At 38.4% G+C, this 27,169-nt stretch overlaps 2 protein-coding genes across 2 annotated transcripts in view; both read left to right on the top strand.

The window, feature by feature from the left end:
* b4galnt4 (beta-1,4-N-acetyl-galactosaminyltransferase 4) overlaps nucleotides 1-12,648 on the top strand; it is a 138,145-nt gene extending 125,497 nt beyond the window's left edge. The window contains exons 10-20 of the mRNA XM_014472442.2: nucleotides 993-1,157; nucleotides 1,408-1,517; nucleotides 3,386-3,486; nucleotides 3,711-3,784; nucleotides 3,923-5,468; nucleotides 6,026-6,405; nucleotides 6,522-6,675; nucleotides 7,266-7,338; nucleotides 8,053-8,206; nucleotides 8,365-8,491; nucleotides 11,289-12,648. Of these exons, the coding sequence (XP_014327928.1) occupies nucleotides 993-1,157; nucleotides 1,408-1,517; nucleotides 3,386-3,486; nucleotides 3,711-3,784; nucleotides 3,923-5,468; nucleotides 6,026-6,405; nucleotides 6,522-6,675; nucleotides 7,266-7,338; nucleotides 8,053-8,206; nucleotides 8,365-8,491; nucleotides 11,289-11,403 (2,999 nt within the window). The 3' untranslated portion in view covers nucleotides 11,404-12,648. The remainder of the gene's footprint in view (nucleotides 1-992; nucleotides 1,158-1,407; nucleotides 1,518-3,385; nucleotides 3,487-3,710; nucleotides 3,785-3,922; nucleotides 5,469-6,025; nucleotides 6,406-6,521; nucleotides 6,676-7,265; nucleotides 7,339-8,052; nucleotides 8,207-8,364; nucleotides 8,492-11,288) is intronic.
* Nucleotides 12,649-17,173: 4,525 nt separating this feature from the next.
* Nucleotides 17,174-27,169, top strand: part of abtb2 (ankyrin repeat and BTB domain containing 2) — a 42,931-nt gene continuing 32,935 nt past the window's right edge. Inside the window, exons 1-2 of the mRNA XM_005808841.2 lie at nucleotides 17,174-17,404; nucleotides 17,500-18,521. Coding sequence (XP_005808898.1) covers nucleotides 17,627-18,521 — 895 coding nt within the window. The 5' untranslated portion in view covers nucleotides 17,174-17,404; nucleotides 17,500-17,626. The remainder of the gene's footprint in view (nucleotides 17,405-17,499; nucleotides 18,522-27,169) is intronic.

Raw genomic sequence — 27,169 nt, 5'->3', positions numbered from 1 at the left:
TCTAAATAAGAAAATTCTATAATTTCCTGTAATTATCTTTTCTGATCTTGCCAGAAATAGTAGCGCTGATTTAAACTGGATGCTTTCGCAGCATGCAGATATTATGCATATTCTCTAAATTGTCATTTAGATTGTCATTTCATAAACTTTGTGTTAGTTAATCCAAACTTTTGATCTGTGTTTGGGATTATTATCTTGTTGTAACTTGTAACATTCAAAAACATCCATGTTTTAACCATCCAGTTGTCAATTTGAGGTGAAACTGAAGGATGTCATTGTTTCACCCAGTTTGTGGAATCTAAGAGTACCACTGGAAGCCCACAGCATGATGCTACATCTACCATGCATGACAGTTTACAAAGTTCTTCCTCACATTGACTTCTCCATACCTTAAAAAGTGCCAAATTTGGAGCTGGTGTTTTTTTTGTTGTTGTTTTTGTTGTTGTTGTTGCTCCAATGAAAAAAAGAAATCCCCAACAAAATCTGAAGTTTCCTACTTCAAGACATAAGCAGTGAAGTGACTAAAAAGTCTTATTGTCAAACAAAAAGAAGCTTACAAAGGCTTACTTTGTGTACCATATGCACATATAGACTCAGGGTATTGCACAGTTGACCCTTTAGAGGATGAAAATGGTGCTGATTACCCTGTTAATTACAAATCATGTCTTCCATCGGCCCTTGCTCCCGACTTGCCATTAATCACACATTCTCTCTCCTCCTTCCCCGCTATCTATTGCTGTTATTATAACTGCTTTGTTCTGGATTTCTTTTGACCTCCAGGTTATTTTTTTTTTTTACTTTTGTTTTTGCTACTGTTCTTTATTCATCAGATTCCTTTTTTTCTTCTCATCTTCCTCCTGCTAGCTTTTTGACCTTATGCACCCAGTCAATAACTGGGACATGGACAGGATTTATTGATTAGAAGGAAACTTTGTAACAGACAAAATCACATTGGTAACAAAACCAACAGAGTAATGGTTTCTTTTTCCCAGATGAGTCCAGTCTGAAGATGAACAGTGTGGATCACATCCCTCAGACTTTGGCCAGTCACATCCATCTCCCAGCAGAGTTTCGCCCACAGGGTCTGGAAGGAGACATTATCACACCACATGGAGCTGATATGCTGAGGCCAGACCCCAGGGATACTTTCTACAGCAGTATGTCTGCCCTGTTTATCTTTTCCATATCTTTTCATCCTGAATTTTTGGCTTCTTGTTTCCTCTTCCTGTCTAATTAACTGCATGGTTCCCAGTGTACTCCTTACTGTATTCAGCATTGCTATAATTCAATCAAACTGCTGGCATTTCTTTTTATGTTTCCTGCTTTTCATATTTTCCACTTTTATGTAAATTCCAAGTCACATAATTGTTTTGCAAACTGTTGAGTCATTTCTGTCTCTCTCTTCAGCCCCAATGATTGACCACACTCGGCTCCAAAATGTTCTTCCAGCCTGTCTCTACTCTCCAACCTATGTAGTCAAAGATTTCCCCATCGCCCGATACCAAGGCCTTCAGTTTGTAAGTCAAAAAGAAGTGTTATGTGTTTTTGTTTTAATATAACTGGTGTTTATACATGAGATTGTGGACTTTATTGCAGATAAATGTGGCCAAAGTTAAAGTTTGATTTAATCAGATGCCAAAGCATTTTCTCGTGAGATCTGAGGAGATTTTGGACAGGTCTGAATGTTTTATTTAGAAAGAAATGCTTATGGTCATATTGTCATATGCAGTAACTAGGCAGGGAGACATTTCTGCAGCTCCTTCAGTTTTACTGTCAGGAATTTTAGTAGCCCTCAGTTTCAGTATTGTTTTTCATCTTGATACAGTTGGCTGGGCTTCATTTGATTGATACATTTTCACCAACTTCCTTTATGAACTGAATTTGATTGCACATTATATTAAATAAGACCAAATCAAAAATGTAATTGTGTTTTAATTTGTCTTTATGATTGGATTAGTTATATAAATTAGTTAATTTTAGTCAAATTAGTTATATATTTCCGTATATGAATTAAACCTGTTAGTCTTGTAAAGTGGTCTTAAATTAAATTTTATTAAAATGTAATCAATATTATTATTTTTTTTTAATAATGCTGATCTTATATAAAAGTCCAACTACGTCTGGGAAGGACCTCGGCACTGTTTCAGCATTCTAAGTACACCTTTATTTAGGAGTTCTGAAATTAAATTCAAACCAAGGGCACAAAACAGAAAGAAATAGGAGCACAAAAATTATGTAGGTGTGAAAACAAACACAGAACCAACAAACTCTTTGTGTCAATATGTAAAAGTGGCAATTGTTGGGCTCTACTCCCCTCTGTGGGAGTACAGATGTTACTGCAACAGATGTAAACATGGGAATGTTCAACCGAAATACAATTGCACCTAAAATTATTAATCTCGTCACTGTAAATTAAATTTACTGGTGAAATTAATAAATAATTGGGTATTTGCAAGAAAACAAATTGTTTTAATCTCTCTCTTTTTTGACAAAGTCACAATTAATTTGAAGTTTGAAGATTTAAAGTGAAAGGAACAGTGACTTCCCTGCTTGGGCATGTTAGAAAGAGGAAGATATCAACTCCCCCCATCAAATATCTGAGGAGACAAGTGGTTTAAAATCCTTAAAGGACTTCAGATCACCACTGTGTCCTGGCACAAAAAGTCATCTCCACTCTGTCCGCTGCTTATTAAACAAGTCAAGGGGCTTTTGGGATTCTGTTCTGGGTACGCATAAATTAAAACTGGAATGTTTCAATTCAGTGGATCAGTGGTAAGCCCGCAGGAGGAAGAATGAAGCGTCCCCCAGAAAGAACACCATGCCTACAGAGATGCTTTGCAGTGGCTTAGAGAAGCTCTGGGGCTGCTTTGTTTCCATTAGTGCTGAAAACCTACATAGTGAGGATTCAGTAAAGTATCAGGAAATCCTATGAGAAAATTCCATGCCATCTGTGAGGAAGGTGAAGCTTATACCATCAAGTAGGACAGTGATTTCAGTCATATTTCAAATTCCGCCAATGCTTGATTTCAGAAGAAATCCTGAAAGACACAAGAGTATTCATTACAGTTGAGTGACTTGAAACATATTCAAAATCTCTGGTGAGATTTAAAAAAAGATGGTTGAAGGATACAAAGTCAATAATATTAATGAATGTAAGGCCTTTGTCTTAAATTCACTAAAATTCTGAATGTTATGTGGCTGCAGCTTTGAATCAGTGGTTGGTTACTCGTAGATTAGATGCAATGCCAAAACGGTTAATAATTAATCAATTAGACTTCTTTTTGAATTAAATGTGAAACAGATAACATTTCAAAAGATCTTCTTTTTTTTATTCAATAATAAAGTTGTGTATGACAGTCTGGACTGAGATGCGACTCTTTTTCAGGTCTACCTATCTTTTGTCTACCCTAACGACTTCACACGTCTCACCCATATGGAACGGGAAAACAAATGTTTCTACAGAGAGTCTCCTATCTACTTGGAGAAGTAAGCACATTTAGCTTTATCTGTTTGAGAGACAAACAAACATTTGTCTATGTCTTGTATAAACAAACAGCTCCGCTGTGTCCTAGCGACCTTCATGGTACAAGCTTATACAAACTCTCTTACTTAAGGTGTCCACTTATAAATCTATGAGTAACCTTAAAAATTTGCACTTCAGTTAATGTATGTGGTCATATGTGGGTGCTTCTTCTTCCTTTGTCTGCCAGATTTGGTTTCTATAAATATATGAAGATGGATGAGGAGGAAGATGACAGACCGTTCTTTTTCCCCAACCCAGATGGTAAGTTATAATGAGCAAACACATACTCCTTACAATAATCCCTGCACACACAAAAAAAACACACACACAAATCTGCAGCTTGTATTTGAACAAATGTTCACATTGTAGCAACTTTGAATCTCCTTCATTTGACAACAGACTTTCTTGAAGAAGAGGAGGTCGTGGATGCAGAGGACGAGGCAGAGATTGTTGGCACGCATTCGCCCAGAAAACCCTCTCATCCAAGTCAGTCCAGTCATATGCATAATTCTTCCCATCAGCACTCAAAAACTGGGGCCACACCAGCAGGCAGAGAGGAAGAGGAAGGTAAAGAAGATCCAGAAGAAGAAGAAGAGGAGGAGGTGGGAGAGGTCAACAGTATAATACGTCACAGAAAAAGAAAACAGTCTTTTCACAGGGATAGACAGAATGAGAGGATTCTGGACAGAGACTGGGGAAGGGATCATACTCGTGGAAATATGAGACAACATACAAGGAAAGGACTTGAGGAAGACCAACCCATAGCTCTGTTACCGGATGTGGACAGTGTGGTCAGGGGTCGCACTTTGTCCTGGGTCTATACTGGTCCTTCAGACCAAGACCTAAATAAGAAAGCCAAAGCACAAGGTGGGAGAGGTGATCTTGAGGTACCTCCTAAAATTAGCAAGTCTTCACTCCTTTTTCCCCAAAAAACCTCCCTATCTGCACTCACCAGCAGAGCAAAGCAGATCCTCAGCAACTCTGCCCATAGCAACTACCCCCATACTAACAGTAACAAGCCTGTTGGGAGCAAGAAGGAGAAGAGAGAGGAGAGCAAGATCTACATTACCAGGCCTCGTCCTGCAAAGGAGAGAGAAAAAGAAAGGGAACAGCGACGGGAGAGGAGGGAAGAGAGGGCATCTCGACATCCTAGAGAAGTTTTCCCTGGAGTCTTTTTGTACCAAACTGGGAAGACCACAAGGCTGGTAAACCTGGGTCAAAGAAGACATGGTGGAAGGGGTGGGTCAGTGGTTAGGCACCTTATTGGTGCCCCTCAGCTTTGGCACAGCCCTCCTACTAAGGACAGTAAGACATCAGCACATAACAAAAGTGTTAACATTCAGAGTGAAACTGCAGAAAGTTCTTTTAACAAAGTAGCAATGACAAAACAGCTAGAGAAAATCAAGAGGAAAGGGGAATCCCGAGATTTAAGGACTACTGTCACAGCTGACCTGCCCAGTAAAAGAGATATCCAGATCCCTTTGTCCTACCACCAAGAGCCTCCTCCGACTCCAGCCTCTGAAACAAGGTTAAGCTATACAGAAAACACAATCCACAGTCAGTTACGGGTCACTTCTTACCTTAGGACCTCAGAGATTACCGAATCTCAGCATCAGCTTAACCCAGTCTCCCACCTCACAGACATCGATCAAGATACAAACCACTCTAATCCTGATCCCAACCCTGATCCAGAGCAAGAGCTGGAACCAGAGGAGGGAGAAATGTCAGATTACAGCTACGAGGAGGTCGAAGTCCGGCCAGGTTGGGCAGAGGAAAGCATCAATTGGCAGAGGACATTCTCTGTTAATCCGATGGACTTCGAGCTGCTGCGATCAGACTGGAATGACCTGCGCTGCAATGTGTCTGGCAACCTCCAGCTGGCGGAAAGCGAAGTGGTGGATGTGCTGGCACAGTACATGGAAAAACTCAATGAACACAATGGAGGGTAAGGATAAAGGTTCAGATCATGACTTCCCAACTTTTCTCAAATGCTACTACCATTCATGTCTTAGATGCATCCCTTTTTCAACACACTTGAATGACTGAATGAATGGTTGACCCAGGTGTCTGTAGTGTTGAATGGTATATTAATGAGATAATTCAACCATTATATTTTAGTGTGTTGGAGCAGGGCTGCTTTCAAATGTGAGAAGACAGAAGTCAAGGACTGGAGTTGGTCACTTCTGGCTTAGATAATAAGGCCATGCAATGAGACTGTGGTGTGATGTACAGTATGTGTGCTGTAATGAATGACTGCAAAAGCAAAATGTATTATTAATACTCAATTTTCAGATTATACTGATTATAAGATGCCTTTGCTTTTCTTTATCAGCCATGTTTTAAAACACAACAGAAAATTTGAATCCTCTTGGAGCTTTATCCTATTTCAGAAAATTTACAAGTATAAACAAACCACTTTTGTTCCAGATCCTATTTCAGACAGATTGTATTTGCAACAACCATCCTCAGTTTTTCTTAAGGGTTTCTTTGTGTGTTCTCCAGAATCTACACCCTGCTAAGAATCATCAATGTTGAGAAGCGCCGCGATTCGGCAAGAGGGAACCGATACCTGGTAGAGCTGGAGTTAATGGAGAGAGGACGCAGCGTGGTACGACTTTCAGAGTACATTTACCTGCTGCTGCACCATGGAAGGCAAGGAGAGGAAAGTGTGGAGAACACAGACTCAGCCCCAGCCTCTGCACCGACCCCGCTTCCCTCTGCGTCTGCAACCAGCTTCACCACCCAGCATCCGTCTCCTTCCACCAGGTCCTCGGTGCGGCCTGGCGCGACACCGTGGAGCACTGCTTACGCTAAGCCTCTTCTCTGCCAGCCTGTCATGCTGCAATGGAGGCGAGATGTCATGGTGCACTTTGTGGTGCCAGGTCAGTCAAAAGCTTTTCTTGCTCAAGAAATGTTAAGTACATCATGAAGGAGACTGCTTAAAATATGCTTTTTATATCTAAAGGACACATTTTTTGTATCCATTATTGCCCTGTAGTGAAAAACCAGGCTCGCTGGGTGCAGCAGTTTATTTCTGACATGGAAAATCTTCACCAGCAAACAAAAGACGACAACTTCAGCATCATTATTGTCGACTTTGAGAGTGAGGACATGGACGTGGAGCAGGCTCTCAGAGACAGCAGTGTGCCAAAGTGAGTGTTGGAGGAAGTTTTGTAGCATGACAAAAAAAAAAAAAAGAAAACTCTTAGACCAGCTGCTTAAAAGTTTTAAAAGTTCCATAATGGTTACAGAGATTTTGGAATGTTTGTATTTTTGTGATTTTTTTTTTTTTTTTACAATTTAATACTGTATTAACATGCTTTCTGAAGGTTATGGTATAGTAATGGGCTGGCTGTTGTAATTTTCATACTGTAGTTTTTCTATATAAGGCAGTCATTCTGGTTTTTCATATCACGGCTAGTAAAAATCATCTGAAGAAACCTTCTCTTTCAACTTCTAACTTGGAAATTTCAATTTTTAGCGAATTGGAATTATATCACAACCAACCAATGTCAATAGAAAACTTTTTTTTCCTTCTTTTTTTAGCTTTTTAAGATTAACACAAGAAACAGAAAAACTCCATATCTGTTTGTTCTGCTTTTTAAAAATATATCAAGGTGGGGGTGCTTAGAAAGAATGGTATTTTCTGAGGTGGTACTTGTTATAAATCTTAGAGGACCACTGCCTTAAGGCGCCCTTCAGGCGGGTTTATTTGATGTTTTATATGGATTTGTTTTGGCAGATATGAGTACCTCAGAAGAGAGGGAAACTTTGAGCGCTCGGCAGGGCTGCAGATCGGCGTGGACACCATTAAGGTTAGAGAAACAAACACACCGAGGGAAGACACGCTGTGTGAGCTGGCAGGATAAAACCTCTTGCCCAAGGTCAGACAGTGACCACTCGACCTTTTATGGCTGATAGGCAGATGAAAGGAACACTCATGCATAATGAATCTATCACTGCGGGGCCGGCCTGTCACGCTTTGGGGATCGCCCACGTCTCTGAGCCTCGTCCTGCTTCCTTTAACCATCTCCCACTGAGCCAAGCTTGGGATGGCAGGGAATTGCTTAGACAGGAAGTGTCATCCCCTCTGTTTTGTGTATGTCAAAGCTGTCACATCCATTTCTTTTTATGGCTTATTTGTGTGCATACGGCCCTGCTGCATTCTCCATTGGTTTCTCGATCACACATCCATGCACACCGATCCAGACAGGGCTGAGAGCTGCCCAAAATCTGGATAGACGTTGATCCGCCATTTGGGTGTCAGGTCTGTCAGCATGAGATGACAGAGTTGTCACTCATGTCTAAATGACCTCTGGGATATTTACGTTAAGACAAGCTACTGATGCCAAGTTCACACTTCTCCCCTGTTTCAATCTTAAAATGCCAAATTAGACACAAGTGACCAATCACTCCCATTTACATCCTTCCATTACTTCCTTAGAGCAGTGATATCCTATGGGGAAAAATGCAAATAATTAAACCTAATGATGTTTATGGTAATGGAATATTTTATTTTTCTACTGCAGGACAGTCACAGTATAGTGTTTCTATGTGATCTGCACATCCACTTCCCTCTGAACATATTGGAAAGCATCAGGAAGCACTGTGTGGAAGGGCGCCTCGCGTTTGCTCCCATCGTCATGAGGCTGAGCTGTGGTAGTTCACCGCTGGAGCCTGATGGTAAGACACAACTGCAAAAAATAAAAAAAATCTTTGCACATCTGAAAGATTTTTAAAGAATTCTTCATTTGACTAATCTTTTCTTCATATAGCAATCTTGATTCTTTTACCTATTTGGACTGCTATTCAGTGGGAGCCTTGCTGCTTTTGTTTCACAGGTTATTGGGAGGTTAATGGCTTTGGGCTGTTTGGAATATACAAGTCAGATTTTGACAAGATTGGAGGAATGAACACCGAGGAGTTCAAAGACCGCTGGGGTGGAGAGGACTGGGAACTTCTCGATAGGTATATTAATTAAATGAAATTATACATAACTCCCTAGACATCCCTTTGAACATTATGTCCCTTTCTTTCCATGTGTCCTTCCTTTTTTCTTCCTTGTTTTTGTCATTCCCTGCTCATATTACTTGTATCTCGCTTGCTTTCTTTCATTTTTTTTCCTCTTTATATTCCTAATGAAAAGACTTCAATCTTTACATGTCAATAAAATATTCTGTTTAGTTTCACTGTGTTAGATTCTCATACATATCATAAATGGTAGTTTCCGAGGTATTAAATGTCATGTAGAGAGGAAGCATTGTTATGAAAGATGAGAAAAGGAGTAGTGTATTTATTGCAGCCAATGTCATAATAATGTTGCCAATGCATGATTTTTTTTATTGTGCAATCCTATCTCTAACTTTTTTTCGGAGACCCTAAAAAGCACACCACAGCATCAAGCTCATGTGGATCCTCATAATCCCATGTGCATGAACATGAACATGATCATGTATAACTCCAAATATTTTTAGGTCTTAAAAAATATAATGCATCTACATTTTTTGCATATCTTTCACTGTGACTCTGAACTGGCCAACATGGACGTAATAGTAAATGAAAGAATAGTTTGAAAATTGATCAGCTTACACACAATAGCTTGTCCTTTAAACATTTTTTTGGCATTGTTCCTCCTAAAACAGTTTTTCTCTCTCTGAGTCAGTCTGAACAGGGTCAGATTATGCCACAAGGTGGCATGAAGTCTTTAGCAGAATTTTATTTGGGGGCCCACTTCCAGCTAAATGCAAAACACAGCTTTTGATTTGTCTGTAATGGGAGCTCAGATCCAGGATTCTCGGTGGATTCTGCTATTTGGTGTTAAGTACCACCAGTAATACAAGCTGATAACACATTTCAAGAGGAATATGTTTAAAAACATAAGATCCACAGAATTTTGTGTGTGACTGGTTTAATGTGGTACAAACAATCTGAAGTGCAGATAAATATGTTGCAGTCTTTGCTACCTTTTAAGCTCAAGGCTACTTGGTGACATCTGACTTTCCCTGTCATTCTAAATTTATTTTATGTTCTTATTGTTTTACAAACCGGCAGCTCAGAAAATCCAACATCTGTGTGTTCCACCATTGTGACAGATTCCATAGGGTTGGGAAGTAGGATTGTAGATTTAATATTTTGTTCACTAGTAATTGGAAAAAATGCTAACTTTAAATATAGAAACAGGGAAATATATCTATTTAAAATTAGTGTGCATGAGACCACAGCATACATTATTGAAACTCTGTAAACACACTTTCAATTTATAATGTTTTCCCTTTCTGTGTGCTACATTAGACTTTGTAAACCTTAAATATGACTGTTCTTGGACTAATCGACCAGCGAGGGCCTCAACTAGATGAACCTGTTGGACTCATCACCTTATTTAGAGTCATACAGTGATTTTATGTAGACTCCATAAAATGTGACTTAGTTTCCCCAAAAAATCACAAAGCAAATCTGTGCATAAAAATACAGTCACCAGTCATAGATAATAGTTTTTATTATTTTTTTATCCCGACTTGTTTGCTTCTTGATATTGCATTTTCCCCTTGTTCTTGTAAAGATTTTATAATGTCACAATATTTTCCCTACAACACATTCGGAAAAGATAAATAAATGAGCAAAAGCAGTTTTGAAAGCAAACTTGTCTTTACCTTTACATCATTATTTAGTTGTTTTCAAGTGTGACAGGGTTCTATTATGACTTGGTCAAACATAAATGACTGGCCAAGGCCGGAGATCACTTTATTGAACTTTATTAAGCTTTTCTTCAGGTGAACAAAGATGGCAGGTGCAGAATATATACAAAGGATGTCCAAGGCAGGCTAAAATCAGACAAACAGCAGTACCTTCATTGTAAGAGTCCATCACCTTCAGTGTGACTTCTCAAGAGTCTAGCCACAGAGTGCCTCCCTGTGGAGCAGAGCCCTGCTTTTAAAGCCACAGGCTCCGCCCACAGAAAGTCCAAACAAAAAAAAAACTAAGCAATTACTTCTAACTCAAATAACCTCTTAAAGTATGCAAAATAGTAGTAATAATAATAATAATAATAATAATAATAATAATAATAATAATAATAATAATAATAATAATTAGAGAACAATAAATAAATATATAAACTTGTAAACAAAAATACAATACTCAATTTAATAGAAAACACTCAGTGCGTTCTGATGACATCACTACGTCATCATGCGACTCCCTCCCGGCACTCCACAATCCAGAAACAACCCTGCTTGAAAATAGAACCGGGAAAATGTTTGAAGCTGAAAATAAGAGGTTAGGATGAATGTTAACTGAAGCAGGAACATCGCGTGTGCACCCACGATGAACCGCGTCAGTTTAAGCTGCAACAAAAAGTAAGTTGGCGATCGTGTATGTGTCTGCGGGCGTGCTCGCATGCTGACACAGACTCTATAATTAAATCCCAGCTCGTGACGGCTCCTCTGTCACATCAATATATGCAAATATATTTTTTTTAGTTCTTCCCTTCAGCCTTAGAATATTATCAGAATGTTTAATCAGTCTAATTAAATAAACCCCAGTGAAAAACTAAAATCTCAGCAAAAACAAGCATAATTTATTTTTAAGTGTTTCAGTATTTTGTAATAATTAAACACTAAGCCCAAATTGGATCCAATGAAAACTATTTTACATTTTAGTTTGTCAGATTTTTTATATAATTCTGACCTTAACTATGTAAGGCAACTTATTGAATGCAAGTTTATATAATGTTATATATGTAATGTTTCCTCATCTCTTCCTCCAGAGTGCTGCAGAACGGTTTGGAAGTTGAAAGACTACGTTTAAGGAACTTCTTTCACTACTACCATTCTAAAAGAGGCATGTGGAATTCTCAGAACAAGAAAACTTCAAAAGGATAGCTCTTTATTTTGGCCAGAGCATCCTAAACCCGACCTGCAGACCCACTGTGTGTTACAGAGAGACCAGTAAGAGCTCACTCACTGCCTGAACTCTGCCCGTTTTTTCTTAGAACTGGCTCCAATGAGAGACTCGTCTGTTTCGTCACCGGGTTCTGTTGCAAATTTGTCTGGGTGAGGAAACTGAGTCCAAATGGGAAATTTGGAGACAGGTCTGTCTTTCTCTGCAGACAGACCTGAGTCATCACTTCGCCTCACTGACTGAACTACTGTACAGAGAAAAGTTATTTTTGTCTTCTTTCTCTGTCCTAATTGGTGCAATTTTTTTTTTTCAAACAGAATGGAAAGCAGCTGTTTTGTGTGCACACGTGCGTGCAAGCATGTGTGTGTATGTGGAGCTTTGTATGCGTGTGTGTGAGTAAGTGACTGAGTGAGTGCTGGTTATGTGCTGTAATTACAGGAAGCACCTTTTTTTTCTAACAAGATGTAAAAAACAAAAACAACCTAAGACCTTTTTCTAACTCGCTCTTACATTAGAGCTAAATAGAATGTGCATCAAAATGTTATCTCAGTATGATTCACGTACGGTAGCTTGAGTAGAGGAGCTGTGCTTGGTTACGCAGTATTTCTAAATGCATTAACTACTATTTGCTGGGTGACGGAGGTGCTGAAATTCTTCTTACAATGGTAAACATAACAAAAAGGGGGAAAAATATTTTTTCCAAAAAATATTGAGATACATGATCTTTATATCTCTTTCTTACCTAATGAATCTCTTCATTCTCCGTTACTTTCATTCTCTGTCATTTTTTTGATGTCAAGGTATTTTTAAATGCTCCTAAACATTGCTTTCTAATGTCAGAATAAGATACAAATGGCTATCAGTGAGAACTCGGTTTAAGTTTACTTGCGTTTATGCTGCTGTTATTTAAATACAAGGTTAATTTATCCTGATTTAGTGACGATGCAGTAACATGCGTGGGTGCTCCTTTTTGGTTTGTTTGAATACACTTGAAGTTGTCATCTTTAACCTCTACAAACAGGAAACTTTATGCCCTCCCTATCCCTAACCTCTTTCTGATCTGGAGTAAGGAGCAGTAAATGCAGCGTAAAAAAAAATCTTTTGCAGTGTTTGAGCTAATGTACTGACAGCTGAGCATCTTTGGCATTACAGTGTTTGCTAAATATTTAGCAACCCTGATAAAGATGCTAATAAAGCCTTAAAATAAATTTGTCTTTTAATCTATTTAATCTAATTTTATTTTTTTTCCTAGAAAAAAATCTGCCTTGATTTGAGTACATTTACTCGATGGCAAAAAAAAAAAATATGTGTAAAAACAAATGTTTTCTTTAAAGTTTTAACAACTTTAAAATTAATGAACCTGAAATAGTCTTTAATTTATTTATTATGTGTTTAAGTTCAACAGAGAATTTAGGATCTTCGACACTACCTGTTGTTTGCCAGGGGTATGCTCATATATATTACCCCCCTGTTTATACTCAGTGTTTTAAAGAGGGCCATTGTGTGTTCAAAACTCTCAATATGAAATTAGCAGTTAAAGTTTTTTTTTGTTATATATTTTTCAAAGTGAGCTAATGCAACTGAATTATGAGATGAATTTATTTTAAAGATTTTAATGCATCTTTACACGGACTACCAAGAATTGTGATTTGGAGAGATTAAAACTACTTTTACGAGAATGTCACAGAAACGGCTACGAAATACATCAACTGTCTTTAAGTTGAAGAGACCAGCTTATGTGCTTATGTGTTGATGCTCGGCTGTTTCACAAATGTGTGCCTTTATCAGGGTTTGGCTGCAGGCAGTGTCATTTTTTACTATTACTCTAAACTCCGTAGAAGGCAGGGACAGACTCAAATACAAAGTTATTTATCAACAAACTGTATTGTCACTGTAAGCTCGGTTACACTGTAAAATGAGGATTTTCTATGTTTTATTTGATGGCTTATTGACATGTCGGTGTATTTTTCGTGTGTCATGCTAAATGAAAAAGGGTAGACGTCAACACAGAAAACAACTAAGTAGGAGCAGACGGGGTGATTGAAATTGGGGAGCAGCTGCAGTCTAACAGGATCCCATCGGCTCCCATTATTTTGTCTGGAGGCTGTCCTTTCAATGGTGTTATATTAAACGGCATCATCTGGGGAGTTTGAGATTGGACATATACAGTATAAGAGCTAACGATCTGATATTGACTTTTTGATTGTCAGAATTTCCTCTAAGAACCTTTTTATCTGCTACAGGGAAAAAGGCCTATGCTGTACATTATTTAACAGTGACATGTGACTATTTAAAAATAAAAGAAACAAAGTACAAGACAGTATATATAATAAAACTTTAAATAGGAAAATACATTCTGAGGTAATTTCTGTGAAATTGTTTTGTAGAGAAGAGGTTTTAAGAATGTATTGTATCTTTATTTTGATTTGTCATTTTTTGCAAATAAAATTTTATGCCTATGTCTGGAAAATATCTTACATTTGTTTGGTCTTTGGGGAGTGGATTGGTTATTTCAGGTAATGTTTGGCAATCTGAAATGAAGATAAAGTGACATACACGTTGTGCCTCATCTCGCCACATGGTGGTGCTCGAACTACGTACACTAACTCACAAGGGCGTTTGGAATGCATAAACAAGCAAAACGTCCGTGAAAGTTTTTTAAAGGGTGGGGTTATTTAGTTGTGAGGAAAAAGATGATCAAATTAATTACAATCCACTAACTAGAGATGTACGTAGGCTACTCCAGAGAAAAAAGAACAAAACCTTACACTCACCATACAGCAACTATGTTTTCAGAATACCAGTCAGATGAATATTAAATCAATTTATCATAAGACCAGTGCAGTGGAAAATAAACATTTTGTGTGTTTATTCAGAGTTGACATGATTTTGGACTTCATGTAATGTTTGTGGATTTGCTTGCACTCCCTGAGTTTGCAGATTTGTTTTGTGTGACGTGGAGAGACCATGAGGTAAGACTTATTAGTCATTGTGCATGCAATCTGCATGAGACAAGACTTAACCACTTCTGATCAACTCATGAGAGGCTTTCATCGACAGCACAGTACAGGCTGGTGTTATTATGACTGAATAGCTTACACCTCCCAGTTCCCCTGACTGAATGACTCACAGACCGCAGTACGTACTGTAGATATGTAATGCGTGTAAATCTTTCCATTTTAAATACGGTGTTCATACCTCTGGAAACTTTTCACACGTTATAACAAGCTTCCTCCTGGCAGAAGGTGAACCCGTGCCTCAGTCTCAAGTGTTTTGCAGCCTGTAATGCAGGGGTGTCAAACTTCAGTCCTCAAGGGCCACTGCCCTGCAACTTTTAGATGTGCCTCTGCTGCACCACACCTGAATATAATAATTAGGTCATTAGCCAGGCTCTGGAGAACTGATCTACACAAGGAGGAGGTAATTAAGCCATTTCATTCCAGTGTTTTGTACCTGTAGCACATCTAAAAACTGCAGGACAGTGGTCCTTGAGGACTGGAGTTTGACACCTGTGCTCTAATGGGTTTTCTTTCAGAATTTTTTTATATTAAGGTCTAACCAATTTTTTCATCAACTCTTGGCATTTTTTCTGTCTTTGCTGAAGAAAAGCATCCCAACAGTAAAATGCTACCAGCAACATGTTTCACTGTGGTGGGATGGTGTTTTCTGATTGATGCGGAGTGTTAGTTACTGCTGTAGTGACCAGTGTTCTGTGAGTTGCTTCAGTCATAGACCAATAAGAAATATTGTTTCATAACCTAGTTTCGCTTTAAACATCAGAGTAACTCAATCCAACGCTTGGTGTGTTCCTTAATCTCCATGATGCAGTTTGTGCACTAACGTTCTCTAATACATCTCCGAGGCCTTCATAGAAAATCTGTTTATATGGGGAGACTCCTGAAAGCAGTTAATTGCATTTTATTTGAGGGTGTCAGAGTAAAGGAAGCAGGATATAACGTGAGTTTAAACTGTTCCTTCCACTTCACATTTATGCACTATGTTGTGTTGATGTTTCTAATAAAATTCCCCAACATATATTAAAGTTTATAGTTCTAACATGACAAGATAACAGAAGAAGCAAGAGGTATACATATTTCCCTGTGGCACTGTACAGGGATGCTATTTCCTAGTATATTTAAGCTTGTATATTTATAAGAAATACAACCCCTGATTTAGACATCTCTGGCATAAACCCATTATGTAATACAGTTGGACCTTGTCCCGGTTGTGACACACCCTACTTTGCTGTGTGACTGGGTGCACTGTGATTAGAAACAGTTCATCAGCATGTTTTCTTCATTTCACTTTAAGCATTTCAAGCTGCTTAACCAATTCTAGATGAATTTAAATAAGAGATTCTCACAATTTTTGTTGCTAAAAAACAAAAATTGGGTATTACTTCTGACGAGCTGATAAAGAAGAAGTACTACGTCAAGAATCAATGCAGACTTTGTTAGGGGAAACAGAAAGAGAAGTATTTACCTATGTATGTTTAAGCTATTAAAACCCCTTCCCATTGAGTATAAGCTTTTAAATGCTCTTTCAGTGAAAAATCCTAAGCCTCTATAAATCAGCGTAAACAAATAACCAACTTTTTATATCCCCAGGCTTTACATAGACAGTTTCTACCACAGTGTGGACAGATGTTAGATGTATCAGTTTCAAGTGACTAAACAGCAGAATTCCCCCAGACACACAATATGGTACAAGTACAAACCACTGATTTATTGATACCAACATAAATGTTTAGAGCTCAAGCAAATTTATTTATTCATAAGACAAATATATGAGAAAAATAACGATTTTTTTATTTTTTACAAATGACTCCACAACTCTAAATCATTAGCCTGGCATCCCTAAGAAAAGTTAAATTTGTAGCAGACATGTTGATACATACAAGTTGTAAATGTTATGGAAAACATCAACACATTTATTAACATATGAAATTTATATTAATAGAGTCACAATGTTAAGCTCATTTAAATAGTTGGGTTGATCTCTGAGGTTGGAAGACATTTTAGACATCATAACTCTTTGTACATAAACCAGCGAGAGACAGCACTTTTTTTCTCCATGTCTTTCAAACTTGGTTTGGATTTCTGGTTAATATCTTGAGCACATGCTTGTCACTTTTGTTATCATTTCTAACAGACAGTGCAATATACTACAGATTGAAATGCAATAGAAAAATACGTTGTTGTTAATGAGATTCACAACCAAAAATTAAACTGTCATAAGTTATTTTTCCACCTCTGTGCACTTTTTTATACTTCTGCTTCACCATAGTTGTGTGGACAACTAGTTTCCCCAAATTCTTTGAATTTATGTATTATTTAAATGAGGAAACAGCAGGAAATGTAAATAATATTTGACAGATAATTTGAAATAAAACACATAATGCAAGGCTTATTTTAATTTGTCATTGTCTTATTAGGTCTATGTTAGTGACAACATGCAACATTGCAAAAAAAAAAAGTATGTACACAATAAGAAAGGGACGTGGTCCTCTATCTTTAAACTTTTTAAACTTCTACTGTAATTGCAGCATTATAGAGGTCACTAATTATAGGAATTATTGCATTTACAGTACAGGTACGTTCACTTACTATTACGGTCAAATTTGGGGTTGTTTGATTGGCTGATAGAAATCTTAGCCATGTCCTGATTCGTAGATAATCTCCTACTGTGTTGTCACTCCGCTGCAGCCCCGCCCTCTGACACATCTGTAGTTAGTTGTTGAGCCTCCTGCTGATGATTGTATGTGAAACGCCGCTGTGGAAGGAGAGAGGATCAGTTAACCGGCTTTTTAAATGGTCTTTTACAATAATTTTCAGACTTCCGAGCAGCTATACCGGACTTTTTTAAATCTATGAAACCGAGTCTGGCAATATTAACAGCGGTAGCACGATCTGTCGAGTTTCAAAAGACTGTTCTACTTTGGGGAAAGTTTAAAGCCCCCTCCAGACAGAGTTCGGCGGAAAGGTAAGAGGGGTTCTCTTCAAAATTTCCCAGCTGATTGTAATTGTGACTGTTTGATAGAGTTCGTAGTAACACATTTTCTCTTCTGCTCCTAACAGTCAGCATGTCAGGGATGCATTGCGTTGTGTAAACCAGTTTAACCAGCTTTGCGGGAAGTTTCGACGGCCGCTGTGATTAACTTCAGAGGTTTCTTCACTCCTACGAAGTGACATTCGATTCCCGACAATGGCAGGTCTGAGCAAGGTCCACATGAAAACCCTGGAGGACCTGACGCTAGACTCGGGATATGGGGCGGGGGACTCCTGCAAGTCCCTCAGCCTGTCCTCCTCCAAGTCAAATTCCCAGGCCTTTATGACGACCCCTCACCGGGGGAACTGGTGGTATTACTCTGGCTCTATGAACAGCAGGAACAACAGCTGGGACACTGTTAATACTGTCCTCCCCGAAGACCCGGAGGACATCTTCTCCAAGTGCCACCGCTTACCTGAGCTGGAGGAGTTCCCTTGGACCGAGGAGGAGGTGGCCAGGATACTGCGCAAAGTGGCCGAGAGTGGTGGGAGTGCTAAGTCGGGGTCTGCCTCTGTTTTCTCCCAGGAAGCGGTGCGACGTCTGTGCGCTCTCCTCCGTAGGGCTCTCATCCGCATCTCCAGAGAGGCCCAGCGGCTCAGCGTCATGCACTGTCGGTGTACGCGTTTCGAGGTGCAAAGCGCCATGAGGCTGATTCTCAGCTGGGCCCTGGCGGATCATTGCGTCTCCGCCACCGTCAAGGCCATCTCCATGTACTGCATGAGCGCAGGTGAACTGCTGAGGAAGGGCAAGTCTGCCCGCTGCGGCCTCTCCTTCTCCGTGGGGCGGTTCTTCCGCTGGATGGTGGACACTCGCATCTCCGTCCGCATCCACGAGTACGCGGCAATCAGCCTAACTGCGTGCATGGAGGCTCTGGTGGAGGAGATAGGGCTTCGGGTGCTGATGGCCGAAAGAGGTCATTGGGGCCCGGATTCGGGGTCAGGATGTGCCCCAGTGACTGCAGAGGCCTTGGAGGCGGTTGTGAACAATGATGCCGAGCTGTGGGGAGTCCTGCAACATTATGAGCACCTCATCTGCGGAAAGAACGCCAATGGTAAGTAAATTTTAAACTACATTGTTTGTGTTTTACACCCAGAGCAGGACCATTGACACTCTCTATGGGAAAGGTAAGGCTACAAAAGGTCATGGTAAAGAAACTGACTGGCCAAAGAGGTTGAATGCAAGCTTATGAATGGAATGTTGAGTGGAAGGAAAAAGTTTTGTTCAAAATGTGCACAAGCACCAAGAAGAAGGGTAGGCACAATAACATTGGAAGGAAAAGCACATTCTTGAATTTGGGGCAGACTCCTGAGGTCTGTGGACTGTGGAGGCAGATGTACAGTAGTTAAAGAGTCACCACACACATGTTTTCAGGGCATGGACGACAACTGTTAAACTTTTGTGTTAAGCTAGTATTGAACTGTAGAAAACTGCAGTTCAATACTAACTGAGGAGAAAATTGTTTGGACTTTAAAGCTTATTAGGTACCTCAGCTTAATGCAGCAGAGAGACCTTGGATTTATCTAGCACAGATGTACAGATGCACTTAATTATTTAAAACTTATCAATAGGGTTATACATTCAGGTCATTTTGATTCTGCTTCTGTCTGAAGTGGGGATACATTTTCACAGTTTTTAAGTAAACAAGCGTTAACTTTTACACCATGTGGTTACGAACAATACTATTTAACTTTAACACTTTCTTAACACCAAAACGTCTGTTATACTTTTTGGGCTTGTCTGGAATTGAGCCCAAAATGAACTCTGCTTAGTTTCTTGTACAACACTCACTATGTTTACATATTCCTCTGACTTGTTTTGCTATGTGTTCATGCATGAGAAAACTTCATCAGAAAGTTTTTGCTCTGCCATAAAGTCTCCCTCCTGTGTGCTGGTTGCAGCTTTCCACTCTGGCACAGCCCTTGTATGGAAAAGGTGAAGTGTAACCTCCTGCTGCATACAATAGCTGCTCTTTGTGAATGAACGCCTGATGGATTTGTTCCTAATTTGATTTGTCAGAATAGGAAAACAACAGTTCAGGCATATATGAAGAACAAAGAAAGTATTTTCCCTCTAAGCAGCTTCCCACAGAGAAAAGACAACTGTATTCTGCTTTAGGCAGCCAAATTTGCCCCTAATTAATTTCAGAAATTGAGAAGTCACAAGTCATCTAAAACCCAGGCAAGATACTGGTTTGTTGCCACAGCCTCGTGTTTTCTTCTCTGTCCTTAACTGACAGTGTTCACATCACTGTTTCAAAGTTTAAGTTTTATCCTGTGCACCTTTCCTTCACTTGCTTTAATTGATGTCCACCCTCAGATCTTATATCTTTCTTATACCTCTTTAATCCAGCTCCAGCTGTGCATCCTGCTTTCTGGTCATCAATTTCCTGCACCCTCCCATCGAAATCCTTTGCTTAAAAATCCAAATTTTCCAATTCAAGAATCCACATAGCACAATTTCCATGACTGTGTTGGTAGTCCAGCGATGAGTTGATTCATGAGCTGGCGCTGGGACAATGTAACAACCCTTTGTTTGTGGCCTACTACCAGCTCCCTGGAGCAGAGCTCTTTATTGTGGTACAATGGTTTTTTTGTTGTGTGATCATGCAGCTTAACCCAATACAGAGGGATTGAAAACAAATGCTGGGGAGGTGCATGCCCCAGTGTGCATTATAGACAAATGAGAGGGAGAAACTGAGGGGTACATATAGAAGACAAAAGTCCTGCATTGAGGAAATTTTTTTATTATGAAGTACCATCATTTAATGCAAATATAGTGCGCATATGAAGCAAAGACTTGCATTTACTTCCAGCTAAATCAAGCCAGTATTTAACCAAATATACTTGCTTGCACAGTTCTAAACTGGTTTCTTAAATTTCCGATTCTGTTCAGCTTCCAGAGACTTTAACTACCCCATTAGGTAGTCAGCTGCAATGTACTGGACTTGACGGCTGCCACATGCTCAAGTTGGCGCTACATCATTGAAAAATGGGTTCATTATTGAAACAGATGTCTTTTGCTTGAGTTTTCTAAGTGAACTATTTTGGTGAGTTCAAGTTTTTGAGGGGGAAAAAGAACATCTGTGTGCATGTGTGAGTAATAACAACACACTATTCTTCTGACCACCTGGCTATTTATAGAATCAATACTGACTGTGAAAGCCACATACCACTCTACCACCTTACCACCTGTAACTCCACACAACTGAAAGTATATACAGTTGGTGACCCTACTCACCTCCCCACAACTACCACCACCAAAAAGTAAAGACCCATTCAATGCAGATTAGAAGAAATAGAATACAGCTCCATCTATTAAATCTCCTCAATTTCACTTAATTTCTTTTTGTCTGTCTGTCTGTCTTTTTTTTTTTTTTAATTTAATGCTGGTTCTACATCTGGAACTGCTTAAGTCAGAAATGACTTCAACGGCTCCAAAAACAAAACTTTCTCCGTTCCTTCCTCCTCTCCCCTTGTCTTGCCCTCTCAGACTAAGTTCCACTTATTTCTCTCACCTCTGGCACCATCCCCCCACTCTTTTTTTTTTTTACCTTTACCATTGAATTTACATTTGCTTCATCTTTATCTGTTTACTTCTTCTGGTCTACTGAGAGTGCATTAGAAGAACTCTGTTGCGATGTGCCAGGATCTCATTCATTACTCGTGCACATACTCATCTGCCCATAAGCTTTCACATGCATGTACATGCTCCTGGAACCAATTTAGCCTTGTTTTGCATGTGTTCAAATAGCTCCAAAGCACTGGTTGGACCCTCTACGCAATACCACTATAAAGAAAATCTGTTCCATCACTCACTTATTCACACAAGAAAGAGAGTAAACTTTTCCCTGTACAGTTTGTTCAGTTTGTACCGTGGAATACATTCAAGTGCAGAGTACAAGCTTTGCTAATGGACAGTGGAAGTAGTTATTCAATCATTCATTCTTTATGAATGGCATGCAGATGTCTTTCAAGCTTTGGTTTGGATGTTACAACAATTTTCCAGTTGTAGTCTTGTTTGAGTACTTGTCAGCTTTTATTAAAATTCACTCAGACCGTTTTCCATCTTTCTTTTGAGACTAGTAAAGTAATTGGAAAGAATTTTGATATGCAAACTATCTCATATGAGCTCACTGGCCACCAACAGCTACTTTTAACTTGCATTTATCCAACTTTTGCTCTTTGCTCTCTTTTTTTTTTTTTTGTCACGGATGACCATGGTGATATTCTTGAGTTTAGCATTCCAGAAGAGTGCTCCCTAGCTGAATTTAGCTATGTTCTCAGCTTGTACTTCTCTTTTCCTATAAAGCTTTTTTTATGCATATCTGCGGTAGGTTGGAAAGTAATACAGTTGTAAGCTACTAGACTTGATACAATTGAAAATAGAATGTTATTAAAATAATTGTGTTCTTTAAATGTAATTATGCAACTACATAGTTCATTACAGATTCATTTAGATTGAGCTTAAAACATAAGTAAATTTTGTAAGAACTTGGGTTTTTAGTTCCAAAATGCAATTTTCAGCTGCTTTTTAAAGGTGGCTTAGAGTGCACTGACAAAGGGGAAAAACATGTGATTTGCTGCTCAGTATTTCCCTAAATATGTAGTTAGTCCAGAAAGGGGCGTGGGAACCGTGGGCAGAAGGATGCAGTGAAAACAGCCCAGAACTGTGGTCACACAGATGGGGAAAGCAGCACTCTGAAAATACACTCAATGTTTCACAAACCTGGAGGCTGATCAAATTCAGATTTGGTGGTAATGCATGTGGACATTACTTTTAATGGAGAAATCTTGAGAATATACACCCTGTAAATTTTCAGAGATTTTACCAACTCAGCATTTTGCCTGATTATAATGACACAGAGTAAACCCCCTGTACGGGACAGTGTTCAAAGCCAAAAACATGTCTGGCTTTAGTGAATAATAAAGGATAATCCTTCGCTAGACAGTACAATTTGTTTGTGGCTGAACATGTGTCAGCTTTATGCTAGGGTGCATGGTTCACCCCAGGCTATTCTCATTCATAGAGATAGTCCATGTCACTGTTTTCACTGGGTTCTTGTCTGGTGCCAGCTGTAAAAACACTGCCCCATTAGGTCAGTGGTGTGCACATGTGTCTAAATGCACTCATCTTTGTGAGCTTAGGTTTGTTTTTGTGGGCACCAGCCGTTCTTGTAAAACCATGAGTAATGGTTTCACAGATATGACACCACAAGGTATTTGTCTGGTTTTTACCCCCTAATACAGGTTGCAAAGTCTGTGATGTTTAAAAATACCAAACCCATATTCATTTTAACAGATTTTTAACTTTCCCATCTGTAGCTGTTTTAATATTTGATTCAGTTTTGATATATAAGACATAGTTTAACTTTCAGCAAAGCCGTTTGTATCATCACACCACCATGAGACATGCTGCTTAAGAATAATCCACTGATGTGGAGGAACAAAGCTGAGAGGAGCAGAAGTTCTAGAAGAAAACGTATTGAACAGAGATCAGGACATGAAGTAAACCATACACATGTACATTTAAAGTCACTGTCCGGTGGACACGAAGTCTGTGCCCACAGAGAACTGAAGAAGCTTGATTGACTTCAAACTTCCCTGCTTGTTTTCCCTGGAAAATGTTTCTTAGGTGTGGCACATTGATTACCACAGAGCCGCAATTGTTGTTTGTTTAAGGAAATCTGATTGACATGGTGGGTTGCGGTCCAATTAGCTAATGTGGGAAGCAAAATCCCTGACTGAAGGATGGCTGGAATCTTGCAATGGCTGAGTGCATTGCTTTAATGATTGCAGTAATTTAAAGGGGTCACAGTAAATCCTACCATCCCAGGATGTAATCTGATTTACAGACCAAACTGTCTATTATTATCAGATGTCATGTGCTATAGATCAATGATTGACACTCTAGCTATCTGACTAACTTGCTACTCTCTATAGAAAGGGTTATATTAATTTGTATTGTATAGTTATAGAATTAGCATTTTGTTGCATGTGATAAATATTATTTACTTACTTGTACACATAATTGAGATGACCATCATGCAAGTATTTTTGGATAGTTCCAATTTAAAATGGAAAAGGTGAAATCAGAATAGTTGTTGATGTTAGAGATGGAAAATGTTGTCTAAACTAGGTATATTTTCTTCAAAGCTATAGATCATAAGTTGTAAAAGAAGTACCATTAGAGGTAAACATTTTAGTATTCATTATATAAAGAAGCAAATTTGAATAAATTAACTGGAGAGTTGGTAAACATGAACAGCGCAAAAAATGAGTCATCTATGCACATGCATTTTTCTTTTAATTATTTATCAAAAGATTTTTTTAAAAAAAAGTCTGTTTCTCATATGACATACATACATAATTTTTCCAACTTGAAACTTGGACATCCAAACTTAATAACCACAAAAAAATTATTTGCTCAAACAAGTATGTACAAATGGATAAGTCAAATGGAAATCAGGTTTTAGGGTTTTTGCAGAAGTTGCTCTTGTTAAACAAAATTTGAAAACCAACACTGGATGAATAAAGGCAACCCTGAGTATCTATGAGTCAAAGCATAGTCATTATATTCTGAGAGTCTTAAATGTGTCATTCAGAAAATCTCTGCACCTAAACTAAAGAAGTATTGTTAACTTACATTCTCCAAGATCTTTTAGATATCCAAACAAAACCCTTCAAATGTAGCAATTCTTTTTTTTTCACCATGTAAGCCTTTATCTCATTAACAGTATTTTTGTCTGATTAGTTAATTGTTATTTTAATTTATTTCTACTTTCTGTCAACAGACTCCGTGTTCTTAGTTGCAGTTTTAAATCTGCAGTGTAATGGCTGTAACAGACTACAGCTAATTGCTGTCCTATTTCAATGCTTGAAACATCATGAGCTGTAAAACAATGATGTTATCCTGAGGAAGTTGTGAAAACATTTATGATGGCACAATAAACTGAAATAATGTTATTACTGATTTGCAGAGCCAAAACTGAGAAAACATTTTTACTTTAGAATGAGCCAAACACACCTTTATTAACATCTTGGTGCTTTTGACTATGTCTTTGGTTGCTACAATTTGCACACCTTAATTTGTATGTTAATATTTAAAATATAAAGGAAAAATAGGGGAGCATCATGGCTAGCTATGGCCTGGTTTTATATTTAACAAGCAAGACTTTGTCTTTTAGAACCTAGAAATGCTTAACAGGTGTTTATTAAAAGGTGATTGAGCCTTACTTTTCCCTTTCACTTAGTTTAACAAAGACCCTGGTTATACATTTGGACTGTGCATTCATCACTTTTAACATCTACCCCCCTAATTACCATATTGGGGGCAGCATGTGCTACAGAAAACAATAAATGTTCTCAACATGCCCTACAATGGCTGCAGTTTTTGTACGAAAACATCTGGCAACAGCCTCGACCCTCTCAAAGTTTGTTTAGAGATGGTTAGATAAAGTTACGTGATTTGACAAAAAGGAGAAACAAACAATGCTGCATTTAGTCTTTTTTTTTCTAAAGCGCTCACTGAGCTCATGAATGGTAAACTGAGGTCTTTGTAATGTGGTCTTCATAACCCACCAAAATAAATTTGTTTCATGGTGTGTTTTCCGAGGATAAAATATACCAATCATCACTGTTCAGGATATTTAAAGAATTATATATCTCCTTACACTGCTTTCACTGTGTTTTGTGCTAGCCTAACTCAAGAAACCTGTTTTTGTTAGTTTTGAAGCATTTTCTTGGTGATTTGGAGGTAAAATTGAATTACTGATAATTTCAGACAACGAGGTGCTGCTGGATGTTTGTGATAAGGAGAGAAAACTCATATGAGTGTTGGGGACTGTGTGGAACCAGATTTGCGTAACTAAGGATTGGACATAATAACCCCTTGCTGTGCTCATTGGAGAAATTTGGTTGAGTCTGACTCTGGTCAGTCTGAGCCAAATCTTTGCTGAAGAGGAGCCTCTCGATGGAGAATTGCTGGAGTAAATGCATATATGTACATGCATACTAAAGCTCCAAATGCTTTGGTATGCATCAGAAGAAAAACAAATGTACCTTCTGAATGTTTCAGTCAAATTAGAAAAGTATATTTACTCCCTCTTTTTTTAAAAGGCAGAAATGTTATAAGCTCACACATTTAATGTACTACTAATGTACAACTAACTGAGCTTTGCTGAAGTTGATGTAGAGTATGTGGTCGAGCTAAAAAGTTTGGGTTTTCTGTGACTTTCTGTTAGTCTCACTCACTGAAAGACAAACTGTTTTGACTGTTATATGCTTTTTATTTTACTATGCTCAGGAATTTAAGATTTGATGGCTTTTAGCTCGTTAAATAACATTATGTTGTAAATGCAAAGCACCAAATTTATTGAGTTTATTTTTGTTTTGTTTTCACATTCTAAATTACAACTTTAAAATGCCTTTGCGTGTCTAAATGCAAATCTGCTGGTACCTTATGGACACAAATGCATGTCTCTTCAGACTATATTTATCTTACCTGAATGACGGTGTTCTAATTGGAGATGGTTTTCACAGAAGCTTGACAAGATGCTATAATACTCTGGATTATGTATTATTAGAGGAAATAAATATAAAGAAAATAGTGTTTTCTTGTCAAATATCAGTTAAAAATTGTATTGTTTTGTTTGAAAGAAGTATCCACTCTGTGGAAATCTGCAGATCTCTTTTCACCGCATTTCTTAAAAACAAGCTTTTTTTGTTGTTTCTTCTTCTGCTTGTACAAATATCTCTTAGTTTATCTTTTGTTTTCTATATCTGCTGTGTGTTTACCAGTGAAAGGGTGGCAGCAATGTTTTGCTGAAGGCAAGCACAGTCTGAGTAGTCTCAATAATCAGGATTTTAATGTGCACACAGAGTCCCAGTGAACCCTAATGTGCAGGTACAAATGGCATTAACGTCACATGGCCTTGTGGTCAGGTAAACAGCTGAGCTAACTGGGACTTATGAATTAGGACTTGAAGTGATAATTGCGACTAACTGCTGTCTTTTAATATTGTTGGCAGGTATGATAAAATGGCCTAAAAACACAGTTCACTTCATGTATTGAGCAGTAATTTATATCTCATTTAATTTTCAAGGAAAGTTTTTAAAAAACTCAGCCATTTTATTCTTCAGATGGAGGGATGGTTGAGAGGTAAATTTGTTACAAAGTAAAATGTGCAAGAAAGCTCATGAAAAACTGTTGCTAGATTTAAACATGCGTGTCGTTGTCCATTGGCCACTGTGCCAAGTTCTGTCAGCGGCTAGCCCATAATGAATGGGTTTGGCTAAATTATGCTCCTGTCATAAGTAGGTCATTGCTGTGTTTGATATTTTTCCTCCAAGGTTTTTGCTTTGATTTCCATTCTGTAATCTTATTGTGATGGTGTCTGCACTTCATAAGGGGACTGCTTTGTGTTTGCATGAGTTGCTTTAGGGTTTTTGAATGCTGACTAACATAGGCATACTGTCTGTGTGACAATTAGCGACTGGTTATGTCTGAACCTGTTTGACTCAAGCCAAGAAAATGCAGATCATTGTGAAAGAAAAACCCAAATTGAAAGAGTTTGGCTTTTCTTTTCATTGAAAATTCCATTGATAATTGCATGAATGCAGTGTTAATTCCTCTCTCTCTATATATTTTTGTTCTTTGCACCACCCACTGCTCTTTCTGTAATCCTGTATCTGTTCACTGTGG

This window comes from Xiphophorus maculatus, chromosome 2 (genome assembly GCF_002775205.1).
Source record: "Xiphophorus maculatus strain JP 163 A chromosome 2, X_maculatus-5.0-male, whole genome shotgun sequence".
Taxonomy (NCBI): Eukaryota; Metazoa; Chordata; class Actinopteri; order Cyprinodontiformes; family Poeciliidae; genus Xiphophorus; species Xiphophorus maculatus.
This window is presented reverse-complemented; position numbering and strand designations above follow the sequence as displayed.